The sequence below is a fragment of the Leiobunum rupestre genome, chromosome 11 (assembly GCF_980474605.1).
Source record: "Leiobunum rupestre chromosome 11, qqLeiRupe1.1.hap1, whole genome shotgun sequence".
Classification (NCBI taxonomy): Eukaryota; Metazoa; Arthropoda; class Arachnida; order Opiliones; family Sclerosomatidae; genus Leiobunum; species Leiobunum rupestre.
Window position 1 is genome coordinate 49,463,707 of NC_143394.1, and position 22,536 is coordinate 49,486,242.

The 22,536-nt window shown below is 38.8% G+C and overlaps 1 protein-coding gene across 1 annotated transcript; it reads left to right on the forward strand.

The window, feature by feature from the left end:
• The first annotated feature begins 310 nt into the window (after nt 1-310).
• LOC149923137 (homeobox protein orthopedia-like) lies at nt 311-22,258 on the forward strand. The gene is made up of 3 exons (XM_090163260.1): nt 311-386; nt 1,716-2,128; nt 21,205-22,258. The coding sequence occupies exons 1-3, from the start codon at nt 356-358 to the stop codon at nt 21,946-21,948; spliced, it is 1,188 nt and encodes a 395-aa protein (XP_090019386.1). The 5' UTR covers nt 311-355; the 3' UTR covers nt 21,949-22,258.
• Nucleotides 22,259-22,536: the final 278 nt, after the last annotated feature.

The window sequence follows — 22,536 nt, forward strand, 5'->3', positions numbered from 1 at the left end:
CCGAAGAGGCAGGGAAAACACGTTTCCAGTCAAACTTCTCCATCTTCCACTAAGAGACTAGCTTCGAAAAGTGTAGTATTAAGGGACGAAAACGAAATAATCCTCGTTCTTTTAATTTCGGCGGCCGGTTTTTCTATTCGAAGATCGAAAGCGCGCCGACCCAATTCGAGACTGAATCGTCCGGAAGAAACGCGTCGCTCCGTGGATTTCTCTCCCTCTTTTTGCGCCGGCGAGTAGCGGTACTTTAAAAATTAATTTAATCATACCAGGCAACTTTCTGACGGCCCGGTGGCTGCCCGATACCCGGGTGTCTCCGTTGCCGGACGCCAACTCCTCCGTTTACGCGGGGGATATCATGCTGAATAACCTTCACGCAAATCCATTGGGTAAGATTAATCTCTCTACGAAAATTTACTTCTTCTTTCCAACGCGAAATGTCCGAGATTTCTAGCGAAACGTGACTGTCACCTCGCGCGTGTCGATGTCCGGTCCGCGACCGGACGATAGGAGCGCGACCCGGTCGGACTTCGGAGAGGCGAAAGATGGTTAGCCTTTTTCGCCCAAAATACGCAGACACAGATCGAAGGTTCGGCGGGAGAGCGTCGGGCCCACAGCGACTGAGAGAGGCGGCGCGCCCGTCCACCGCGCACCCGAGACAATTAATTGAGTTATTTCTCCCTTTCATTAGCTTCTTCCGATTTGATAGGTTTGCTACTGATTAAATTTGTGAAGCCGGGATTAGCCGCTTCAGCCGTCGCCCTATTCCGGACGCCGATCCTAAATTGCATTTAGGATCTTGCCGCGCCCCCTCGCCCGCTTATTAAGGAGACACCGCCGCCACCTTATCCTATATAGTAAACTAGAGGTGGTCCGGGTAAAGGTTATTAGCGAGGAGTGGACGTAAACAAAGTCGAACCCCCTGGCCGCCCACCCGACTCTGCTGGTCCAGATCCCCCCTTCGACAGCGGGGATTTAGAGCAATTTACGACAACGTCAATTGTCCGTTTAGAATGTAAAAGAGGATTAAATAACTCGCTCTCTCTCTTTCCGGCGGGGGTCGAAAGGCCCCTATTTCTATTCTCGTTCGTACGAATGACGGCCATTTTCACGGGTAATTTCGGTTGCCGGCTCGTCGCGTAGGAGAGAACGACCTCGATCGGTTACGCCATGGAACACCGTCTTTCTTAAATTTCGGGAAACTCTCATTTGCGCTCGCTTTTGAACGGATCTCGAATCGTCAGGTACCACGTTTTGCGTCAGAACGGTTCTTATCGTCGAAGCTTAGTTTCAACCGGAGTAGATCTAATTCTAAGACGAATGTGTAAGAGTGCGCGTTCGCTGCAAAAACGCTACGACGTAAAGCTGGTTTCACACTAGACGCGTTTTGTTGTCCGTCATTTGAGGAACAAGTTTCGTCGAGTGTGAAATCGGTTTTAACGCAACGCGTACGGATTTAAGTCGTTTTTTTGATGGCTGTAAAGATATTATAAAGATTATAATTTAATTATTAAGTTTGCTTTCAAGCCGAGGGGAAATATTTAAAATTAATGCCAATTAAACGATATTTGATCATTTTGAATCTCTGAAATTATATTCCAATTTTATTTAATTTCAATTCTTTAAAGATAGTTTTTAGTCGGATAATGTTATTGATATTCGGAGAATTTGAAGATATTTGAAACGTAACACGTGACTTATCGGTGTATCCGTGGTAGGTAAGGACGAGCAGGGTAATGTCCACAAACCGAACGGGAACGTGGATCATTCGGTGCACATCGGAGGCCACGTTCACGGCACCCTGCAAATGCTGGACTCGACGCACACGCACGTTGGCATGCAACAACAGCAACAGCAACAACAACAGCAGCAATCGGTGCAGCAACAGCAACAGCAACACGGCGGAGGCAGCGGACATCACGGAGGCATCCACGGAGCGGCGACGGGGCCGCATCCGGGCGCCGGGATGCACGACTCCGAGAAGCCGACCAAGCAGAAGAGACACCGCACCCGATTCACGCCCGCTCAGCTGCAAGAGCTGGAACGCAGCTTCTCCAAGACGCACTACCCGGACATATTTATGAGAGAGGAATTGGCCATGAGGATAGGACTCACGGAATCCAGAGTTCAGGTATTCATTTGTTCACATTTCTTTCGAAATCGTATCGCGTTATTTACTTATACATTTTTCAGACCAGGCTTAGATTCCGTATATACTGAAACATATTTGAATAAATAAACTCTGGTTTATTAAGAACCAGATTTTGTAAGTCAGTGTCGCCTAAGGACCCGGGTCGTAGTTAGCCAATGTTTATAGGCCTAGTCTGAAAAGACGGTGAGCTTGACCAATTATCGATTCTTCGAAAAGGATAGATTCTTCAATTACACATTAATAATAATAATAATACTTAGTATTAGAATACTTTAGTATTCGCGACTTTATATCCTTAAAGGGAAACTGCACTCGCTTGGTTAAAGGGTGTCCTAATAAAGATTTAATAATATTTAATCTTTGTCAAAGCTACAGATTTTACTTAAATCAGATCTAATCATGATTTAATGATATTTAATCTTTGTCAAAGCTACAGATTTTACTTAAATCAGATCTAATCATGATTTAATGATATTTAATCTTTGTCAAAGCTACATATTTTATTTAAATCAGATCTAATCATGATTTAATCATTTTTAATCTTTATACAGCCAAAGCTAAAGATTTAAACTGAATCTAATCTAATCATGATTTAATAATTTTTAATATTTGTACAGCCAAAGCTTAAAGATTTAAATTTAATCTCATCTAATCATGATTTAATCATTTTTAATCTTTGTACAGTCAAAGCTACAGATTTAAATTGAATCTAATCTAATCATGATTTAATAATATTTAATCTTTGCCAAAGCTACAGATTTTATTTAAATCAGATCTAATCATGATTTAATCACGCGTTGAGTGTCCTAATAATCATGGAAGTGAACTGTCCCTCGCTTATATAGTCCTCCAACCAAAGAGCGTATGAATTCATCCATATAGGCTTTCACGGAAATATTTTGTTATCCCCTTTTAAAAAGAAAGTTGGACTTGACAGTGAGCTCGCGCCGTAAAGAATAAACTAAAATAGACGTAATTATAATCAAAGCGGCTTTTCAACGTTCATTAACCAAAATGCGAAAGGGGATGGCTGAAATTTCGAGAGACACTTTGGGAATTGATAGGAATTCAGCGCTATAACGGTAACGGACGAGACGTGAGCGCTTACGAATATTACAAAAACTCGTCTTCCGCGGCATTGCGCGACATATAAATAATGTGGGTTGCCGGGATGGGACCCCATTAGAATAAGTCCTGGCAAGCTCCAAATGTAAATGGCCCATTCTTTGGTCTTTCGCGGGGATGCCAGATCCCATCCTAATTCCGTACGTGACCCAAATATGAAGGCAGCCTTGATCCCCCGAATTCGTTTCAGTTAACGAAACGACTGAATATTTCTTTCAAAATGACCATCTCACGCACCCCTAAATCCTATACCTCGCGTATGATAATTTCTCCAAATTCGGCTTACTGACTATAAAATTTCCAAATATTGCGCTCTTTTATTTGCTAAAAAGATTTTATTTGATCTATATCAAGAATATATTTATTTATAGTAAGGGATAATTACTTCTGTTCATCAGGGTTGAATCGTGCTTTCCATATTACCAGTGTCATCACTTTTTCTCTTTTAAGTCGCGAGTCAATGGCTAAACGTTTCTAATATCTTGGAGCACCAAACACAGCACTCCACACAAGGAGAACGCAACCCGTCAAAAGCCGTGCATTTTCTCGCGTACATTTTTCATTGGTTTCACTGCTGACGTCGGAAGGGGAAAATTCGGAAATTGTCTCCCCCCCCCCGGTAAAACGTTCAGCGTAAAGATTCGTCCAATGAAATTTGTACACAACACCGCGTTAACGTGTTTAAAGGCTACTTGCGTTCTCCTTGTGTTTGTTGCTTCTAGCTAATATTAGATAATAAAGTTTGATTACACTTTTCAAACTATTTATTTTAGAGTAGTATCTTAATAATTTAATTTTTCAATAATAAAACATAAATAGTAAAAAATAAAGTACTATTTGGAATAAAATATCTTTAAGCTGAATCAGATATATTTAATTCAAATTTGATTAAATTTTTTACACTTTATTTTAGAGTAAAGTAACATTATGATATAATTTGCCTTAATACAACAAAAATGGTACAATTGGGAATGAAATATCTTTAAGCTGAATCCGGGATATTAAATTTTAGTTTGATTAAACATTTTACACTTTATTTTAGAGTAAAGTATAACATTATGATATAATTTGCCTTAATACAACAAAAATAGTCCAAAAATAGTACACATTTTTAATGAATCAGGGATATTTAATTTCAATTTAATTAAAATGTTTACACTTTATTTTAGAGTAGTAACATTATAATTTAATTTGCATATGAAAACAAAAATAGTCCAAAAAAGTATAATTTGGAATGCAATGTCTTCAAGCTGAATCAAGGATATTTAATCCTAATTTGATAAAAAAAATTACACTTTAGTTTAGAGTTAATATTAACATTAAAATTTTATTATAACAGTTCCGTTATCTGAACCGAGAAAATAATTGTGATAAATCAGATATCAGATTATCCGCGTTTACTTTAAGATGTTATCAGATCAGTTGAGTAGATCTAATTTTAGTGAATTTCAAATGGCTCACAGTTATCGATTACTTATTTCAGAATTTTTTATTTCTTTATATTTTGACTAGCTTTTATAGAGGTCGGTGATGGTTAACTTTTATTCAATAGATAAAGCTCTCAAAATTATTCGTAAAATGGTTTGATCAAGTAATTTATATTTCTGTATTATCCGATTAATTTTTTGATAAATTTGTAAAGTTAATCGGAAAAACGACGTTTTTTTCGATAAAAAGCTCTAATTTTACGAACAATACATATGTTTTAATCATTTCCCGAAATATTAATCGGTGAATTTCTTTGTTTACATTTTTTCCCCGAAAAAAATCAATTTAAACATGGATAATGATTAACCGTTCCCGACCTCTAAGCTTTTACAAGAGTAACTAACTAATTATACTGATATATCTGAAAATTACGACCTTATTTTTGCATATTAAATCGTTTTATAACCGCGAATAATATCCATAATTTCCATAAATAAACAGTTAAAATGTTGGTTGCACGATAGCTATGGATAATGAATAATTCATTAGCAAGAACAAACATTTAACAGCAAGTACAGAAAATTTCATCAAAATCGGTTAAGCTAATTGGCTGTAGTACATTTCTTTACATTTGGGATTAAAAACAGGTGGATTTAACACCCAGGAAAAAATCCAACGCAGTAATAATTGAAATAGGCATCCACAAGGCTACGTAGTAGAAAAATTATATGAAACCCAAGCAAGCCTTGTAAAGCCTAGTTCCTACTTAGCGAAAAAACCATTTTTTGCGCTGAAAATTGACGCTCGCGAATAAAATTTGAGATTTTTTCAAATTCGCCGCTAAAGTCGCGTCTCCGCGGTATCTAGCGAATGTTCTATTTTTTGACGTCCACAAATTGGCGATAAAAAGCTTCAGCCAATCAGAAAACGCGTTCCCTCGATCTCTTCCGCTCCCGTCCGTCACTTATTAAGCCTAGGTCTTTAGAAAAGCGGCTCAGCCAACTTGACCAAGATACTGAAGTAAAGGTAATTATCTCACGAACAGAATCGTTTATTTATTGAAATTATCAACATCTATTTGCTTCATTTTGAACTGATGTTTTATGTTAGGCCTAAAACATTACTAAAAACCCGCACGAGTTGTTTTCAGCGTTTTTAAATTTTCGCGCTAAAGTGAGAGCCGCTTCCCTAGCGACCGAAAAAACGCGTCTTTTTTCATTGCGCGAAAATTTTATTCGTCTCGAAAATTCGCCAAGAGTGGGAACTAGCCTTTATTTATACTTCTTAAAAACGTCGTGTCGCACGCGTCACCAAGCGCGCGCATAATTTCTATAAAGCTTGTTTTCCACTAGCGCGTCATAATGTTATTTTCTTAACGCGCGTAAAAACGTTTGAACGTTTCAAAGCTGAGAAACGCGTCGTTGCGCGCGCCAGTGGAAAACAAGCTTTAAGGCGGATGCACACATAGCCTTCGCGCGCGAAATTTCGCTGACAAATCGCGTCGCGTCGCGTGACTTAAATAGAATGGAAGTCATGGTGCATGGGCGCGTGCGTGATAATTCGCAAGCGAAATCGCTTGCGAACCGTATGTGTGTTTGGGCCTTTAAGCTTGTTTTCCACTGGGGCGCGCAACGACGCGTTTCTCAGCTTTGAAACGTTCAAACGTTTTTACGCGCGTTAAGAAAATAACATTATGACGCGCGCTAGTGGAAAACAAACTTAAAGGCCCAAACACACATACGGTTCGCAAGCGATTTCGCCTGCGAATTTTCGCGCACGCGCCCATGCGCCATGACTTCCATTCTATTTAAGTCACGCGACGCGACGCGATTTGCCAGCGAAATTTCGCGCGCGAAGGCTATGTGTGCATCCATGGGCCAAATAATGATAAATCCAGGACATGACTCTATGCGAAAAACCCGTCCAACAGCGCTAACACCCGATCACTATTGCCCCCTATTGGGAAAAACGCGCGATCGCGGACCCACGTCATTTTGGGGGCAAATGTTTTAGGGACAGTTTTCAAAAATAATACACGTGGTCGTCGTAGTAAATATCCTGGAATATTTATTCACAGTTATCATATATAGTGTGATTATTAAAGTAAGTACTTATTTTTATACGTACTAAGTTCATAATTAGTATAATATATATAATTATATAATATTAAACATATACTTTCCTAGAATCGTTAATATTTATCAAAAAATGAGGGGCGAAATATGGCAGGATTTTCGAATTACAACCGCCACTTATTTCCGAATTCCGACTCAGTCATCACTAGATGGCGTTCGGGAAACCGGAAACTTGCTTGATTTTGCCCCCAATTTTTTATTATTTTTCCTCCTTTTCCCCCCTACTAAAATGGCCGCCTGTGTCTTTTAGTGGACGGCCGATTTAGTACGCGTGAAGGTACCAGAGTCATGTCCTGGATTTATCATTATTTGGCCCATGGTGCATCCACCTTTAGAGTACGAGCTCGCTCGTAATTTGGTTAAAAATAAACTACAATTCCCGTTGACGCTAATGTAAATGTAGCGATGATTTAAAGTAAATTATCAAATCGTTTTTAGAAACCTAAAAAAAACCTTTAAGATATATCTGATCGTTTGATTTTTGAAATAGGCGGGCTCAATGTTCACGCGTATGCCCAGATATACACCTAGGTAGAATTTTAAATACTTCTATCTTGTACAACCTAGAGTAATATTTTGTAGAAATTATATGACAATTAAAATTAAATTACTTACTAAAATATTTATTAAGTCCATTTAACAACAAAAATCCAACGTATTTCATTATTTGTTTCGGATTACAATAAGCGTTCGCCATCATTTAACCCGTTTCAAAATACGCGGTAGATTAAACCGAGGCTTAAGACTGGCAAGATTCACCGCGTTACAAGTTTCACCTACTTTAAAGATACATTGTGAACGAGTCCAATGGATGGAAAGTTCTGAAACTAGCTTTTAAATAAACCTTGAAACTTATTTCAAGTCATATTTATAATTCACTGATGACAAAATTCGCGAAAAGTATTAATATCGTTCCGAATTACAACCTACTTTCAAAAATCTCATTTTGCTTTCTAATACGCGCGTTAACAACGCAAACTTTACCTAGACGAGCAGCTGTTCGATTATCTACATGACGCGTTAAAAAATTTTTTTTTTGAATGTTATAAAGCGATAAACGATTTTTCAAGACGATTTTATATTACATTTAAGTTCACATAAACGGGAAAAATTGTCAGTTGAATATTTGTTATATCATTTGGTAGGTTAATTAACGTTTAATTCTCGCCAACTTTACATTAATTTCAATGGGGCGGGGAAAAAACTTATAACCAAGTTACGCGCGAGCTCGCCACGAGAGGCGCTGCGTGTCATTTTCATTTGAAACCGACAAAGCTTATAAGCCTAATATTGACCGATTTCAAAATTACGTTTTTGCGCGTGACAGTGCCTTTACATTGTGAGGTATAGCAGGCTTATTTACCCGCTTTTATACCCTAACATGGCGGCGTATTTTCACGCGCAAAATGAATTTTAAGATCTCTCAATTATGATTAAAAATCTCGGGCTACGGAGGAGAAAAATTCGCGCAAAATATCTGGATTTTGGGGAGCGAAAAAGGCCAGTTTCGGACCCAAAATTAGTACTTGGAAATTGGTGTCACCAATGACAGTTTTGGAATAAAAACTTCCAGGGCTTCAAAACAAGCCCTCATTCGTTCGATTTTATTACTATCGAATTTTCGTGCAACCAACACTTTAACCGAAATTTTTATGAATAATCGAAATTTTGGCGGTTAATTTATCTCACGTGCAAATCTATTCCATACTTCTGATATTACTCATTATATAATCGAATTTCACAAGTCCAAAATTGAGAAGATACAGAGAAGTTAAGCAACGTGAGCTTGGAATGTTTGGATAGTACCGCGTCTTTAGCTTGACGTAACGTCTAGAAAGCACTACATCTCCGTTATAAAGATGGCTTATTAACCTCTCAATTAACTCTTTAAGAGGTCACAACATTTTACTCTTTTCTTTGTTTTTAAAATTCAACTAGAAATTAGATTGGAACAATTCTTCTAATTATTACATAGTCTATCAGAAACGGCGGACTAAACGCAATCAAAAATGTATAATAATTATCACGTTTAGAGTATCTCCATACGCTGATTGTTTCAAAATAACATTCCAATAAAAAAATTGAGAGTGCATGACAACTTAGTTATTATGCTTTATATATAAATTATTTATATATTTTACATCGTTAATACAGTTGTAGGAACACAGGCGGTAAATATTGAACCGTGTAGCGGTGTATACATCCGCTCTTTTGACGACAAAGTAGTTCCTAGTAAAAACTTGCTGGAGCCTGATAAAATACGCGTTTCATTTTTAAGTTTTTTTCTCGTAAGATATATCTTATTTACTTTGGAAGCAAGTACAAGTTTTTGAGAGTCTAATAAGCCACGATAACTTTTAATAAAGTCATCTTGATTAATTTTTATTATTATAACTTCTGGTAGCATTTCGCGGGTAGGGAAAATCGTCTCATTTGGGGGTTGAGGCAAATAGGCCTATATAATTTATAGCTTAAATATTAGCGTTGGGGAAGTGTCGCCCCCCCCCCCACGTGACGCGGGGCTTTTGGGGTCCCCGGTCGGCGTCGAGATGAAAGGACAAAAACACGATACACGGGATTAGGACGCGTGTTTCCAATGTTCCGCTCTAGTAGCTGCGCCGGGGCCCGGCCTTCCGACGATAAGATCCTAATCTCGGTCGTAAATCAAACGTTTTTAAGCCAACCGGGGACGTACGGCCTAACGCCTTTAGATTAAAAACAGCACCCGCCAAAATCTATATAGAGCTTTCCGCTAATACCCAAGGAAGTCATTTTAAAATAAACTGTATTGTTGGGTTTACTTTAAATTGACGCTTTTGCTTATAATATTTATTTTATATTTATTTGATATTTCTTTTTGTTTTGGTATATTTTTTATTTATTTTTAGGGGGATGGTTTAAAGGATAGGGTAGTTGTTCTAGAGTAGATTTGGAGGGGGGGGGGGCGCATTGTTCTCAACTAATGCATCTTCAAGGTCCTTTCACTGAAGGTCCGTACACTATTGATCTACCGTTGTTCCCTTTTTCAGGAACTGTTTGGGGGAATCCTAAAAAAACACGCGAAAAAAGGAGTTCTTAGAACTAGATTATAGATACAGTTTAAGCTCTTATTTATCTATAACTGATATTTGACCAAATTCCCCGAATTGCGCGCGATCCCAACTACCGAGAGAGTGTTAATTTGGGACAGGCGCTGGTGGAATAGGATGTGGTCTAGACTGGTCATTTCGACCATATTTCGATTTGAAATGAAATCCTCTTTCTTGACGAATTTAGTGGGTAAAACATCCGGGGGGTCGGACGAAAACCTAAAATACCGATTTCGAAATCGAGTAGATTCCTTTTGATGACGTGCATTTTTAAATCCTTCCGGAGTTATAGTTTTTTTTCATGATTTCCCCTTTGGAATGCTTGATATCTTGTTTTTTTTTCATGATTTCTAATTGGAATACTTGATTTTCTGTCGCAATTCTTTATTTATACTTGGATTTTTTAATTTATTATCATGATTCATTATTTATTCTGGGATTTCTTGTCGCAATTCTTTATTTCTTCTTGGATTTCTCGATTTCTTGTCGCAATAGTTTATTTCTTCTTCGATTTCTTGTCCCAATTATTTATTTACTGCTGGTTTTCTTGATTTCTTGCCGCAATTCTTTATTTCTTCTTGGATTACTTGATTTATTGTCGCAATTTTTTATTTATTTTTGGAATTCTTGCGCAATTCTTTATTTATTTTTGGATTTCTTGCGCAATTCTTTATTTATTTTTGGAATTCTTGCGCAATTCTTTATTTATTTTTGGAATTCTTGCGCAATTCTTTATTTATTTTTTGAATTCTTGCGCAATTCTTTATTTATTTTTGGATTTCTTGCGCAATTCTTTATTTCTTCTTGTATTTCTTGCGCAATTCTTAAAGGGAATATAACCTCAGGTATTTGGTGTGGAACACCAACGCTTGCAGCTCTGGCCGCTCTTGCCTTTGGCTTTAAAAATGTTTGGCGCCACTGTACAGGGACATTTGAAAAATTGAAGGGGTCTTCCGTAAAGATTGCTTTGCAGGTTATATTCCCTTTAATTTTATTTATTTTTGGATTTCTTGCGCAATTCTTTATTTATTTTTGGATTTCTTGCGCAATTCTTTATTTATTTTTGGATTTCTTGCGCAATTCTTTATTTATTCTTGTATTTCTTGCGCAATTCTTTATTTATTTTTGGAATTCTTGCGCAATTGTTTATTTTATTTATTTTTGGATTTCTTGCGCAATTCTTTATTTATTTTTGGATTTCTTGCGCAATTCTTTATTTCTTCTTGTATTAGTTGTCGCAATTCTTTATTTCCCCTTGTATTTCTTGATTTCTGGTCTATTTCTCGATTTTTCTCTAGATTTCTTAATTTTCCTGGATTTCACGATATTTTTTCTAGATTACCTGGATTTTTTATCAAATTTTTAATTTATAAAAACCTGATGTCACAGGGGAGTTCATGATTTTTCTAACTAAATTTCATGATTTATTGTTGGATTTTTATTTTTATTAGATTTCTTGATTTTTAACGGATTTCTTGTTATTTTAATAGATATTTTGATTTTTTTTTCTAAAGATCATTGATTTTTTACCAGAATTCTTGATTTAAAAAATCAACGGAGTTTCTTAAAATCTCAAATTCACGTCGGTTTTCAAAAGGATTTCGAATTTTGCTGAGGGTGGTTTCAAAGTGGACGGCATGTTTAGAACATTTGACCCCTTAAAAACATATTCTCGAAAAATGTCACACGTGTTTGCGCGTGAAAATATACTAACGCGTTAAACTTGTTTTCCACTGGCGAGCGCAACGACGCGTTTCTCAGCTTGGAAACGTTCTAATGTTTTTACGCGCGCAAAGAAAATAACATATTAGCCGTGTTCACACTAGACACTTTGGAACTGTTTTTAAACGGTTTCGAAAGATAATATTGAACATTTTTGATATTAACTGTATTAATAGCCATACGATAAATATATTAGAAAGCAAAATTTTACATTTTAAAACGGTTCCAAAGTGCCTAGTGTGAACGTGGCTTATGACGCGCGCTAGTGGAAAACAAGCTTTAGGATTATTTTTCAATAAAAGGCCTTTCTATAAAGTAAGGTGGTGTTCTTGTTTAAACGTAGCTCTTACCTTTTCCTTATGACGTAAGAGCATCATTTTAAATTTCTACTTTTTATTCTGTTTGTTTGATAGAAACGAAATTTAAAATCATAAGTAACATAATTACAATAAGTATGACACTTCTAATTCTTTATTTCTAATTTTCTGACCGAACCTATTTTTGACAACGACCTTCTCAGATAGTTCCGGCTTGGACTCCCAACCGAACAGAGTAGAATATTATCGTCCTTGGTAGTATTATATTTATCATATTTAGACACTAGGGGGCTCTGTATTGATTGCGCAATAGCTCCGAAAAGCAGCACGGTGGTAATTTTAGCTAATTGTCATACTTACGAAAGTTACGACGTTAGTGTTATTTTGTTACTACTGCATATTCGTAGGAGTAATTTTTGAGTTCTGCTGGTTAGATTATTTATTGTAGTTCTACTAGGTTTGAACAATTTGGTATTTGGTTTTGGTTTAAATAATTATCTATAGTTCTACTAGGTTTGATCTGTTTTCGTTAGTTTCTAATAGGTTTGATCAGTTTTCGTTAGTTTCTACTAGGTTTGATCAGTTTTCGTTAGTTTCTACTAGGTTTGATCAGTTTTCGTTAGTTTCTACTAGGTTTGATCAGTTTTCGCTAGTTTCTACTAGGTTTGATCAGTTTTCGTTAGTTTCTACTAGGTTGGATCAGTTTTCTTTACTTTCTACTAGGCTTGATCAGTTTTCGTTAGTTTCTAATAGGTTTGATCAGTTTTCGCTAGTTTCTACTAGGTTTGATCAGTTTTCGTTAGTTTATACTAGGTTTGATCAGTTTTCGTTAGTTTCTACTAGGTTTGATCAGTTTTCGTTAGTTTCTAATAGGATTGATCAGTTTTCGTTAGTTTCTAATAGGTTTGATCAGTTTTCGTTAGTTTCTACTAGGTTTGATCAGTTTTCGTTAGTTTCTACTAGGTTTGATCAGTTTTCGTTAGTTTCTAATAGGATTGATCAGTTTTCGCTAGTTTCTACTAGGTTTGATTAGTTTTCGTTAGTTTCTACTAGGTTTGATCAGTTTTCGTTAGTTTCTACTAGGTTTGATCAGTTTTCGTTAGTTTCTAATAGGATTGATCAGTTTTCGCTAGTTTCTACTAGGTTTGATCAGTTTTCGTTAGTTTCTGCTAGGTTTGATAAATTTTCTATAGTTTCTACTAGGCTTGATAAATTTTCTATAGTTTCTACTAGGTTTGATCAATTTTTTGTAGTAAATAATAATAATAATAATAATAATCAACTAGACTAATACCCTTGGCACCACCTTAGGCCCAAGTCATCAAGCGACTTTTAAAGCCATTAATTCAGGTGGCCGGGTTACAATGCGTAGGAGGGTGGTGGCAAGCACTTCATGCCACACGAGCTAACACTCACTATTACCGTTAGCCTCATCAAGTTTTTATGGAAGGTGAAACTGAAGTATTCGGGGGGAAACCCCTTAAACCAGTGGAGAGAGAACTTGCAAACTCAACGCGGAAGGAGTTGTTCCGAGTTCTCATTCAGCCCACTTTCTACTAGGGTGGTCCAATTTTCTGTAGTTTCAACTAGGGTTGTCCAATTTTCTGTAGTTTCTACTAGGGTGGTCCAATATTATGTAGTTTCAACTAGGGTTGTCCAATTCTCTGTAGTTTCTACTGGGGTTGTCCAATTTTCTGTTGTTTCTACTAAGGTTGTTATATTTTCTGTAGTTTCTACTAGGGTTGTTATATTTTATGTAGTTTCTACTAGGGTGGTTCAATTTTCTGTAGTTTCTACTAGGGTTGTTATATTTTATGTAGTTTCTACTATGGTGGTCCAATTTTCTGTAGTTTCTACTAGGGTGGTCCAATTTTCTGTAGTTTCTACTAGGGTGGTCCAATATTATGTAGTTTCAACTAGGGTTGTCCAATTCTCTGTAGTTTCTACTGGGGTTGTCCAATTTTCTGTAGTTTCTACTAGGGTGGTCCAATATTATGTAGTTTCAACTAGGGTTGTCCAATTCTCTGTAGTTTCTACTGGGGTTGTCCAATTTTCTGTAGTTTCTACTAAGGTTGTTATATTTTCTGTAGTTTCTACTAGGGTTGTTATATTTTATGTAGTTTCTACTAGGGTGGTTCAATTTTCTGTAGTTTCTACTAGGGTTGTTATATTTTATGTAGTTTCTACTATGGTGGTCCAATTTTCTGTAGTTTCTACTAGGGTGGTCCAATTTTCTGTAGTTTCTACTAGGGTGGTCCAATATTATGTAGTTTCAACTAGGGTTGTCCAATTCTCTGTAGTTTCTACTGGGGTTGTCCAATTTTCTGTAGTTTCTACTAGGGTGGTCCAATATTATGTAGTTTCAACTAGGGTTGTCCAATTCTCTGTAGTTTCTACTGGGGTTGTCCAATTTTCTGTAGTTTCTACTAGGGTGGTCCAATATTATGTAGTTTCAACTAGGGTTGTCCAATTCTCTGTAGTTTCTACTGGGGTTGTCCAATTTTCTGTAGTTTCTACTAAGGTTGTTATATTTTCTGTAGTTTCTACTAGGGTTGTTATATTTTATGTAGTTTCTACTAGGGTGGTTCAATTTTCTGTAGTTTCTACTAGGGTTGTTATATTTTATGTAGTTTCTACTATGGTGGTCCAATTTTCTGTAGTTTCTACTAGGGTGGTCCAATTTTCTGTAGTTTCTACTAGGGTGGTCCAATATTATGTAGTTTCAACTAGGGTTGTCCAATTCTCTGTAGTTTCTACTGGGGTTGTCCAATTTTCTGTAGTTTCTACTAGGGTGGTCCAATATTATGTAGTTTCAACTAGGGTTGTCCAATTCTCTGTAGTTTCTACTGGGGTTGTCCAATTTTCTGTAGTTTCTACTAGGGTTGTTATATTTTCTGTAGTTTCTACTAGGGTTGTTATATTTTATGTAGTTTCTACTAGGGTGGTTCAATTTTCTGTAGTTTCTACTGGGGTTGTCCAATTTTCTTTTGTTTCTACTAAGGTTGTTATATTTTCTGTAGTTTCTACTAGGGTTGTTATATTTTATGTAGTTTCTACTAGGGTGGTTCAATTTTCTGTAGTTTCTACTAGGGTTGTTATATTTTATGTAGTTTCTACTATGGTGGTCCAATTCTCTGTAGTTTCTACTGGGTTGTCCAATTTTCTGTAGTTTCTACTAAGGTTGTTATATTTTATGTAGTTTCTACTAGGGTGGTTCAATTTTCTGTAGTTTCTACTAGGGTTTGTTGTAGTTTCTACTAGGGTTGTTAAATTTTCTGTAGTTTCTACTAAGGTGGTTCAATTTTCTATAGTTTCTACTAGGGTGGTTAAATTTTCTGTAGTTTCTACTAGGTTTGTTCAATTTTCTGTAGTTTCTACTAGGGTTGTTATATTTTCTGTAGTTTATAGTAGGTTTTGTCAATTTTCTGTAGTTTCTACTTGTTTTGTCCAATTTTCTGTAGTTTTTACTAGGGTGGTCCAATTTTCTGTAGTTTCAACTAGGGTTGTCCAATTCTCTGTAGTTTCTACTGGGGTTGTCGAATTTTCTACTATTCTTTTGGTTTGATTCATTATCTGTAGAGGGTTAGCGGGGCTTGAGGCGTAGGAATACTTAGGAAAGTAGATCGTTGAAGCATTACTGCGTAACTGGACCAGTAAATAAAGTAAACGTACCGTGTATGGGCATTCCTTCGAGGTGTAGTAGATAAATTTGTCCTCGGCCGCCGCTGTAATCGTTTCGATATAAATAAGTAACTCGCTTCTTAAAAGAAAAATGTTTGTGCCAATCGCGGGGAACTGAGCCACAGCCTTTGAGATATTAACGCTAATGGAAGGTCATTCCCACGATGGTCAGCAACGGTCACTTAAAGGAATAGTCTAGAGGGGATGATGGAAAAGTGCCATCACGAGACTGGCGCCTCTAAACGATCCCCCAAAAAACAAAAGCAAAGGTCAAGTCCTTCCGCGATATAGATTCCCTTTCAATCGCTTTTGGCGTTGCGCTACTTTTCCCACCGTTTTACGCAGCGTATCCCTCCGCCGTAGCTTGGCCCCGTAACGTTAACTAAGAATTAATTTAAAAGGAGTATATTCCTACATCGAAACATCGTCTGCTACTCGTTTCTAACGTAGCTAGCGCCAATTACCAAGTGTGTATTTAAGGGTTGATTTTTAGGGTTCAAACCTCCCAAATGTAGCTAGACATAAGTAACATAATTACAATAAGTATGACACTTTCTATGTTTTAATTGCTAATTTCCTGGCCGAAGCTCCAACTTGGACTCGCCCTCGAACTTACATGGAGAGGACCCGAGGTGTTTATTGCTGATTTGTTCGAAGTCGGCCGTAATGTAGACCTATATGAGATAAGAAATTTCCCAAAAGGAGATGTTGCACTACCCATTCGATTTGCCATGGCAACAGAACATGTATTTGACCACTTAAAACAATAAAACTCAATTTAAAAAAGCGTGGGATTTTCTCGGTTTCACGAAAGGTTTTTTTTTAAATTTTAAAATCACGAAATGGGTAATTTGGACCACATCAAGTTTGGGTAAATTGGAACATTTTTGGGTAAATTTGTAACACTTTTTGGGTTAAATTAGGAAAAATCTTATTTTTGTTTTAAGTGGTCAAAACCATTTTCGGTTGCCAGGGCAAATCGAATGGGTAGTGCGACGTCTCCTTTTCGCCGACTTTGAACAGAATCGGCAATAAACACCTCGGGTACTCTCCTTGTTATTAACGTGTTATCGTCCTTGGGCATACTTCGACCAAACCTAAATTTCGTCATAGCTCTGAAAATTAGTTCGGTGATAATTTCTACTAATTGACATACTTATTTTTAGTATGCTACTTATGATATATCTTATGAGAGAAGAATGTTACACTATTTTGAAGTCTCAAAGTGGGCCGGAGGGTTTAGCTTCTATTGAACTTTGTGGCAAAAATCAGTGGTGTAGCTAGGATTTTCGCAGTGCACAATTAGAAAAATGAAACTCAACCAATTGTTGTGCCCACTGATACGTAAACTCCCTTTAAAGGCCGACTAAATCTTCGGTTTACTCTGACTTTCACTGGAAGTAGGCTTACTGTAATACACGTGTGCCATGCAGTCAGCCTACTTCCAGTGAAAGACAGAGTAAACCGAAGATTTATGTAGTCGGCCTTTAAAAGGAATATAACCAGCAAAGCATTCTTTACGGAAGAACCCTTCAATTTTTCAAATGACCTTGTACAGTGGCGCCAAACATTTCTAAAACCAAAGGCGAGAGCGGCCAGAGCCGCAAACGTTGGTGTTCCACACCAAATATCCGAGGTTATATTCCCTTTAACAACTAAACTATTAGTAGCCGAAATGAATTATATTTGGCCCACAATATCGATAAAAATCTGAATATTTAACAAGTCTCTATCGCGTTAAATACTTCAGAGAAGGAACTGAATTGAAATGTATTTATCCAAATCCCAAAGCAAGTTTGAGATCTGAAGTTTATATATATATATATAGAAAAAACCCTTTTGCTATTTTTGGAGTTAGCCTCGTCGCTACGGGAATATTTAACTTGTCACTTTACCGGGAAATTTCCAACGCGTTAAATTCTTTTTCGCTCCTCCTAAAGGTGGGGCTAAAGAACTGTCTTTGATTTCTGATAAAAAAAATCAACGGTAAATTCGTATATATCGAAGTTACTACCGTTACTTTATGAAGGTTGAACGCAAACAGGGTATAGGATGATATCCCGGCGCTCAAATCAACCTGCAAAAATCGAAAGAGGGCGCTATATACTTAAAAAGAAAACGACCCCGGCGATACTAGCGGACGCTTTCCGGTTAAGCAGTCGTTTTCAGCACGAGGCTTAAGATTTTCCTTTCCAGAAGGTTAGGATGGGAATAAAGAAGATATAGAAAAAACGAGGCTTAGCGGGGACGCGTTTCCGGAGACGCAAACCGTACCTTCCCCGACGCCTCGGCACCGAGACCGAGAGAGGAGAGGAGGGAGGGGTTACCATCTCCCAGGGGCGGATGACTTTTTAATGGAGACAGCAAAACCACATTAATATCAAATGCACGATCGTTGTTCTAGGGTGGCAGAGCCATCTACGGGGCGCTTACGGAAAGAACGGACGAGGGGGAGGTGACTGCTAGCGCCGCCGAAAGATGGTGGCGCGAGCACAGATTGCTCCTTCGTCTAACGATTCCCTGGCGGTTTTATCGGAGGGCTGGAGTCAGCCGCAAAAAGCTTTCTGACTGCGAAACTGCCAAGGCCCGAGCCTCGATGCAGCCGACGTATAAAAGAAAGTTTATGCCCCCCCCCCACTCCTTTTGGACTATATGGGCAACTGGCGCGGATAGTAGCTGTCAACGAGGCGGGAGCCCTTGGATAATTTATAAGAGCTGCAACAACGCCAGCCACACCAGGCACCGGCTATATACGGGCGATAGGTGGCGCTGGAGGGGGCTCCGATATTTATACGGCGCCGGGAATTGGAACCTCCCGAGATTTGATTCTTCTCTCTCTCTTTTCATCCGTCTCATCCTCCTCTTGGACCTCCTGTCTTCTCCGAATCCCTTTACCCTCCTACGAGCCAAAGTTCTTTTCCAGTTGGGTTTTCCTATTTACCGGTTTGCGAACCTATCAGCCGTCACCTCGTATTCCATATTTTCACGCACCTGCTGATATTTACGAGCCGTCACTAATCGCGCAAATGAGAAATAACTCGACTTCCTGACTCGTATATTTTAATTGAGTTTCAACCAGAGATAATAAATACGTAAGCGTATTTATTATCTCTGGTTGAAACTTGCCAAACGGAAGATCAATTTTAAAACGTCTCGGAGGAGTTTGGTTCTCGTCTAAAAAATTTTCGTAGGTAATGTCCGAGATATATTCGGTGACTCGGTGAATTTATAATAATAATAATAATAATCAGCTATTTAATCTAAATTAATTATGTATAAAAATATTCCTAAATGAATGTTACTAACAAGGAGAAGACCCGAGGTGTAACCCACCGATTTTGTTCAAACTCGGGGGATTGGTAGACCTTCGTGTAACTTGAAAAATAATAAAGGGAATTTATTCAATGGGCAACCGTTTTGCCATGGCAACGAATAATGTTTTTGACAACAACAAATGGAAATTTTCCCATTGACCGATTCCTAGGATTATAAAAATTGACAAAAAAAAACATCAAAATTGATCAACTTTTGATCAATTTGAGGTCAAAATCCCATGTTATTTTCAAGGGGAAAATTTAATATTTTGTGTTGTCAAAAACATTTTCCGTTGCCATGGCAAACGGTTGCATTATTATTTTTAATGATACATGAAGGTCTACCAACAGGGCCGTAACCAGGGGGGGCGTGCCCACCCTGGACCCAAGGGCGTATCCAGGATTTTATTTCAGGGGGGGTTTTGAGGGAAAGTTTCAAGGGGGGGGGGTGCTGCCGGAAGTTTCACTGTTTTTTATTAGGCACCCCCCCCGGTCATCAGCATTTCGGGGGGTGTTTAAACCCCCAAACCCCTCCTTCTTTAAACACGCCCTTGCCTGGACCGTATGGTTGTATGTACAATTTTTATTTGTTTCCATTGCGTGCCCACCCTGAAATCAAATCCTGGTTACGGTGCTGTCTACCAATCCCCCGAGTTTGAACAACATCGGTGGGTTACACTTCGCTATGTCTCCTTGTAAGTTGAGACGATATTTAGTGTCGCCCACAGCATGGACGAATTACTGAAGGACACATCCCGGGCGCTTTTCATTTCCCGCTTACGTTCCGTAGCAACTAGAGATGGGTTAATTCGCGATTCTCTCACAAGGGTGCGCTGGCTTCGACTTCAGGGGCAAATAAAACGTCACGTGACCACCGAATCTCCACGCGTATTTAAAACAAGCCAGCATGCGATTTTTTAAAGGTCTATTGGCGATTTAACAAGCGGAAAGTAATTAAAAAACACTTTATACCTTTATTAAAAACGTAAAATAAAATGTTTGAATATTTATCGAGAGAGCAGACCGTATTTTATTTATAATAGTTCCGAAATTCGACAATAGAGGGCAACAGTGTTTCGAGAGTGATGACTCTTGCCCCTGGAAAGTCCGTTTTTACCCCCCGAACACGTGTCTTCCCCCCAGTGAGATAAATCTGCCTCGATACAGAAGTCAAACTTTGGAGATAGCGTGGTAGAAGGCAGCCCCAGAAGTGTCTTTCAGTAATTCGTCCATGCCCACAGTAAATGCAAGGTATAAACAAGTCAGCTTATTGGTTCTCTAAAACTGGCAGATGACCGAACACACCGGTGGTGAAAACTAGACCGTGATGGTCTCAACACAGCCGTTCTGCCGACCATAGAAATAAATAAATAATAAATTGTTCAAGTCATAAATAAGAGTGAATAATAATAATAATTTATTGTAACATGGATTAATACATTAATGTTAGATACCTATGTACATACATCACCCTAATTTACACATAAGCAAAAGGTCGTGCGTGGGGGGGGGGGAACATTAGAACCATAATCATTGTGAACTTTGTGCGCTACAATTTGATTACAAAGCCATTAAGTAAACAATAAGTCAAGTATAATCATAAGTGACATAATAACAATAAGTATGACAATTAACGAGATTTACAACTAAACTGATTTTCATAGTTATTGCGCAATCAAGATGTTTTGTCAGCACAGAGCCCTCTAGTGTCTAAAATAAGCGAGACTTCCGCTAAGCCGAAATATCTGGTTTCCGATAGATAGGCGGAATATTAGGCTAAAATTATAAAAATTAAAATAGTTTTTCTCGGCGCCACGAGCTCATGTTTTTTTATCACGCGTGATTCGCACGCGGGCTTCGAAACAAAGCCAAAGCCCCTCGCGACTCTAGAACGTGCTCTCCGATATTAGGCTTAAATTTTTATCATAAAGTAGTCATCCGAAACTGTAAGTCGCCAGTCCGAGTCACAGCTTGAAGAGAGTATCAGTGCCGAAAAAAGGTTCGGTTAGAAAATTATCTTTAAAGCAATAGGAAGTGACATACTTATTGTTATTATGTTACTTATGGTATAATTAGGGAGGATTAAACAGAAACCAATTAAGAGAACAGTTAATTAAAACCTAGAAAATCGTACCAGTTTTTGTATCCATAATCAGCTAGCCATATAGATATTCTTTTTTATACAAATGAATATTGTTACAAGAATGCGAAACTAAAATCTTGTCCTTTTTTGGGTGTCCGCAGGTTTGGTTCCAAAACCGTCGCGCCAAATGGAAGAAGCGCAAGAAGACGACGAACGTGTTCCGGAGTCCAGGAGCTCTGCTTCCATCTCACAGTCTGCCACCGTTCGGCGCCATGAGTGACGGCCTTTGTTCCTTCGGGCCCTCGGCCGACGCCCGCTGGTCGATGGCCGGAGTGGCCGCCGCCATGGCCCCGCAAATGGCCAACCATCACACCGGCGGACTGCAGCTCGGACACTCGCTCTCGCGTCAGGGCAACCTGGGACAGTCGCTGAACAACCAGGCCGTGGCTGCCGCTGCCGCCATCGGAGGCATGGGCGGCATGGGCGGTATGGGCGGCATGAACCAAGTGTCGTGTTCCCTGGCCAACTCCATCCCATCCATCACCACGACGGGCTGCAACCCAGCCGCTATGTACCAGTCGCCCTACGGTGGCCTCAACTCCCTCGGGGGCCCGTCCGGGGTGTCCTCCCCGGTCACCGGCATGGGCGCCGCCTGCATGGCCGTGGCCACCGCCGCCACCCCGCCCAGTTCCGGTTCCTCCTCGCCACCGCAACTGGCCGGCGCTTGCAGCATCGCCGCCGCCATGGGCGCCGGCAACATGATGGGCCACCCGACGCCCAACGGGGGCCAGGGCATCATCTCCGGCAACGGGGGCGAGACGAGCGAGGTTTGGCGCGGCACCAGCATCGCCTCCCTCCGCCGGAAAGCCCTGGAACACACCGCCTCCATGTCCGTTTTCAGATGAACTCTTTCGTTCCCGACCGAACTTGAAATAACCAACCCAATTTCTTTCCTTCGCCGTTAAATCTTTTCAAGAAACAGGCGCGTGTGCCGCCTAACCATAACTCACCCCACTCTATCTCTCTCGCGAGTAAATTGGTTATTTCGGCGGAGGAAAGTAGTCATCGCGAGAAGGTGATCGTGTCATTGGAAAAATCGTCGTCACACCGAAACGAAAAGAAAAATGAAATTGACGAACATTCCAGCCTATAAATTCCTTTTTATTTTCATTTCGAAGACAAAGTGAAAATTAATTAAGTTGAACGATTTTTCTTTCTTCGAATATTTGATCCCTTCACGGGTATAAAAAAAAATGGTTCCTGATAAAAAAAAACAAAAATCGCCACGCAATGTAAATAAATATAAAATCAACGGCGTATATTTAATTCGGAAATTTAAATTTGCGTTTTAATTCCAAATTGTAGACTCGCTGACTGTCGAAAGATGGCGTTCGGGCAGTTAAGAAAATATTAAAACCTTGTAAATATTGAACTCGTCGATTTTGTAATTTCTCCGAAATCACGTCGACTCGGGTGCGATTGGCTCCCAATCC

Bases quoted from the DNA above. Each gene is read 5' to 3' on its own strand.
- LOC149923137 (XM_090163260.1), top strand. From the start codon at position 356: ATGCTGAATAACCTTCACGCAAATCCATTGG. The intron at 387-1,715 runs GTAAGATTAATC...TATCCGTGGTAG, and splicing joins CCTTCACGCAAATCCATTGG to GTAAGGACGAGCAGGGTAAT. The intron at 2,129-21,204 runs GTATTCATTTGT...GGGTGTCCGCAG, and splicing joins TCACGGAATCCAGAGTTCAG to GTTTGGTTCCAAAACCGTCG.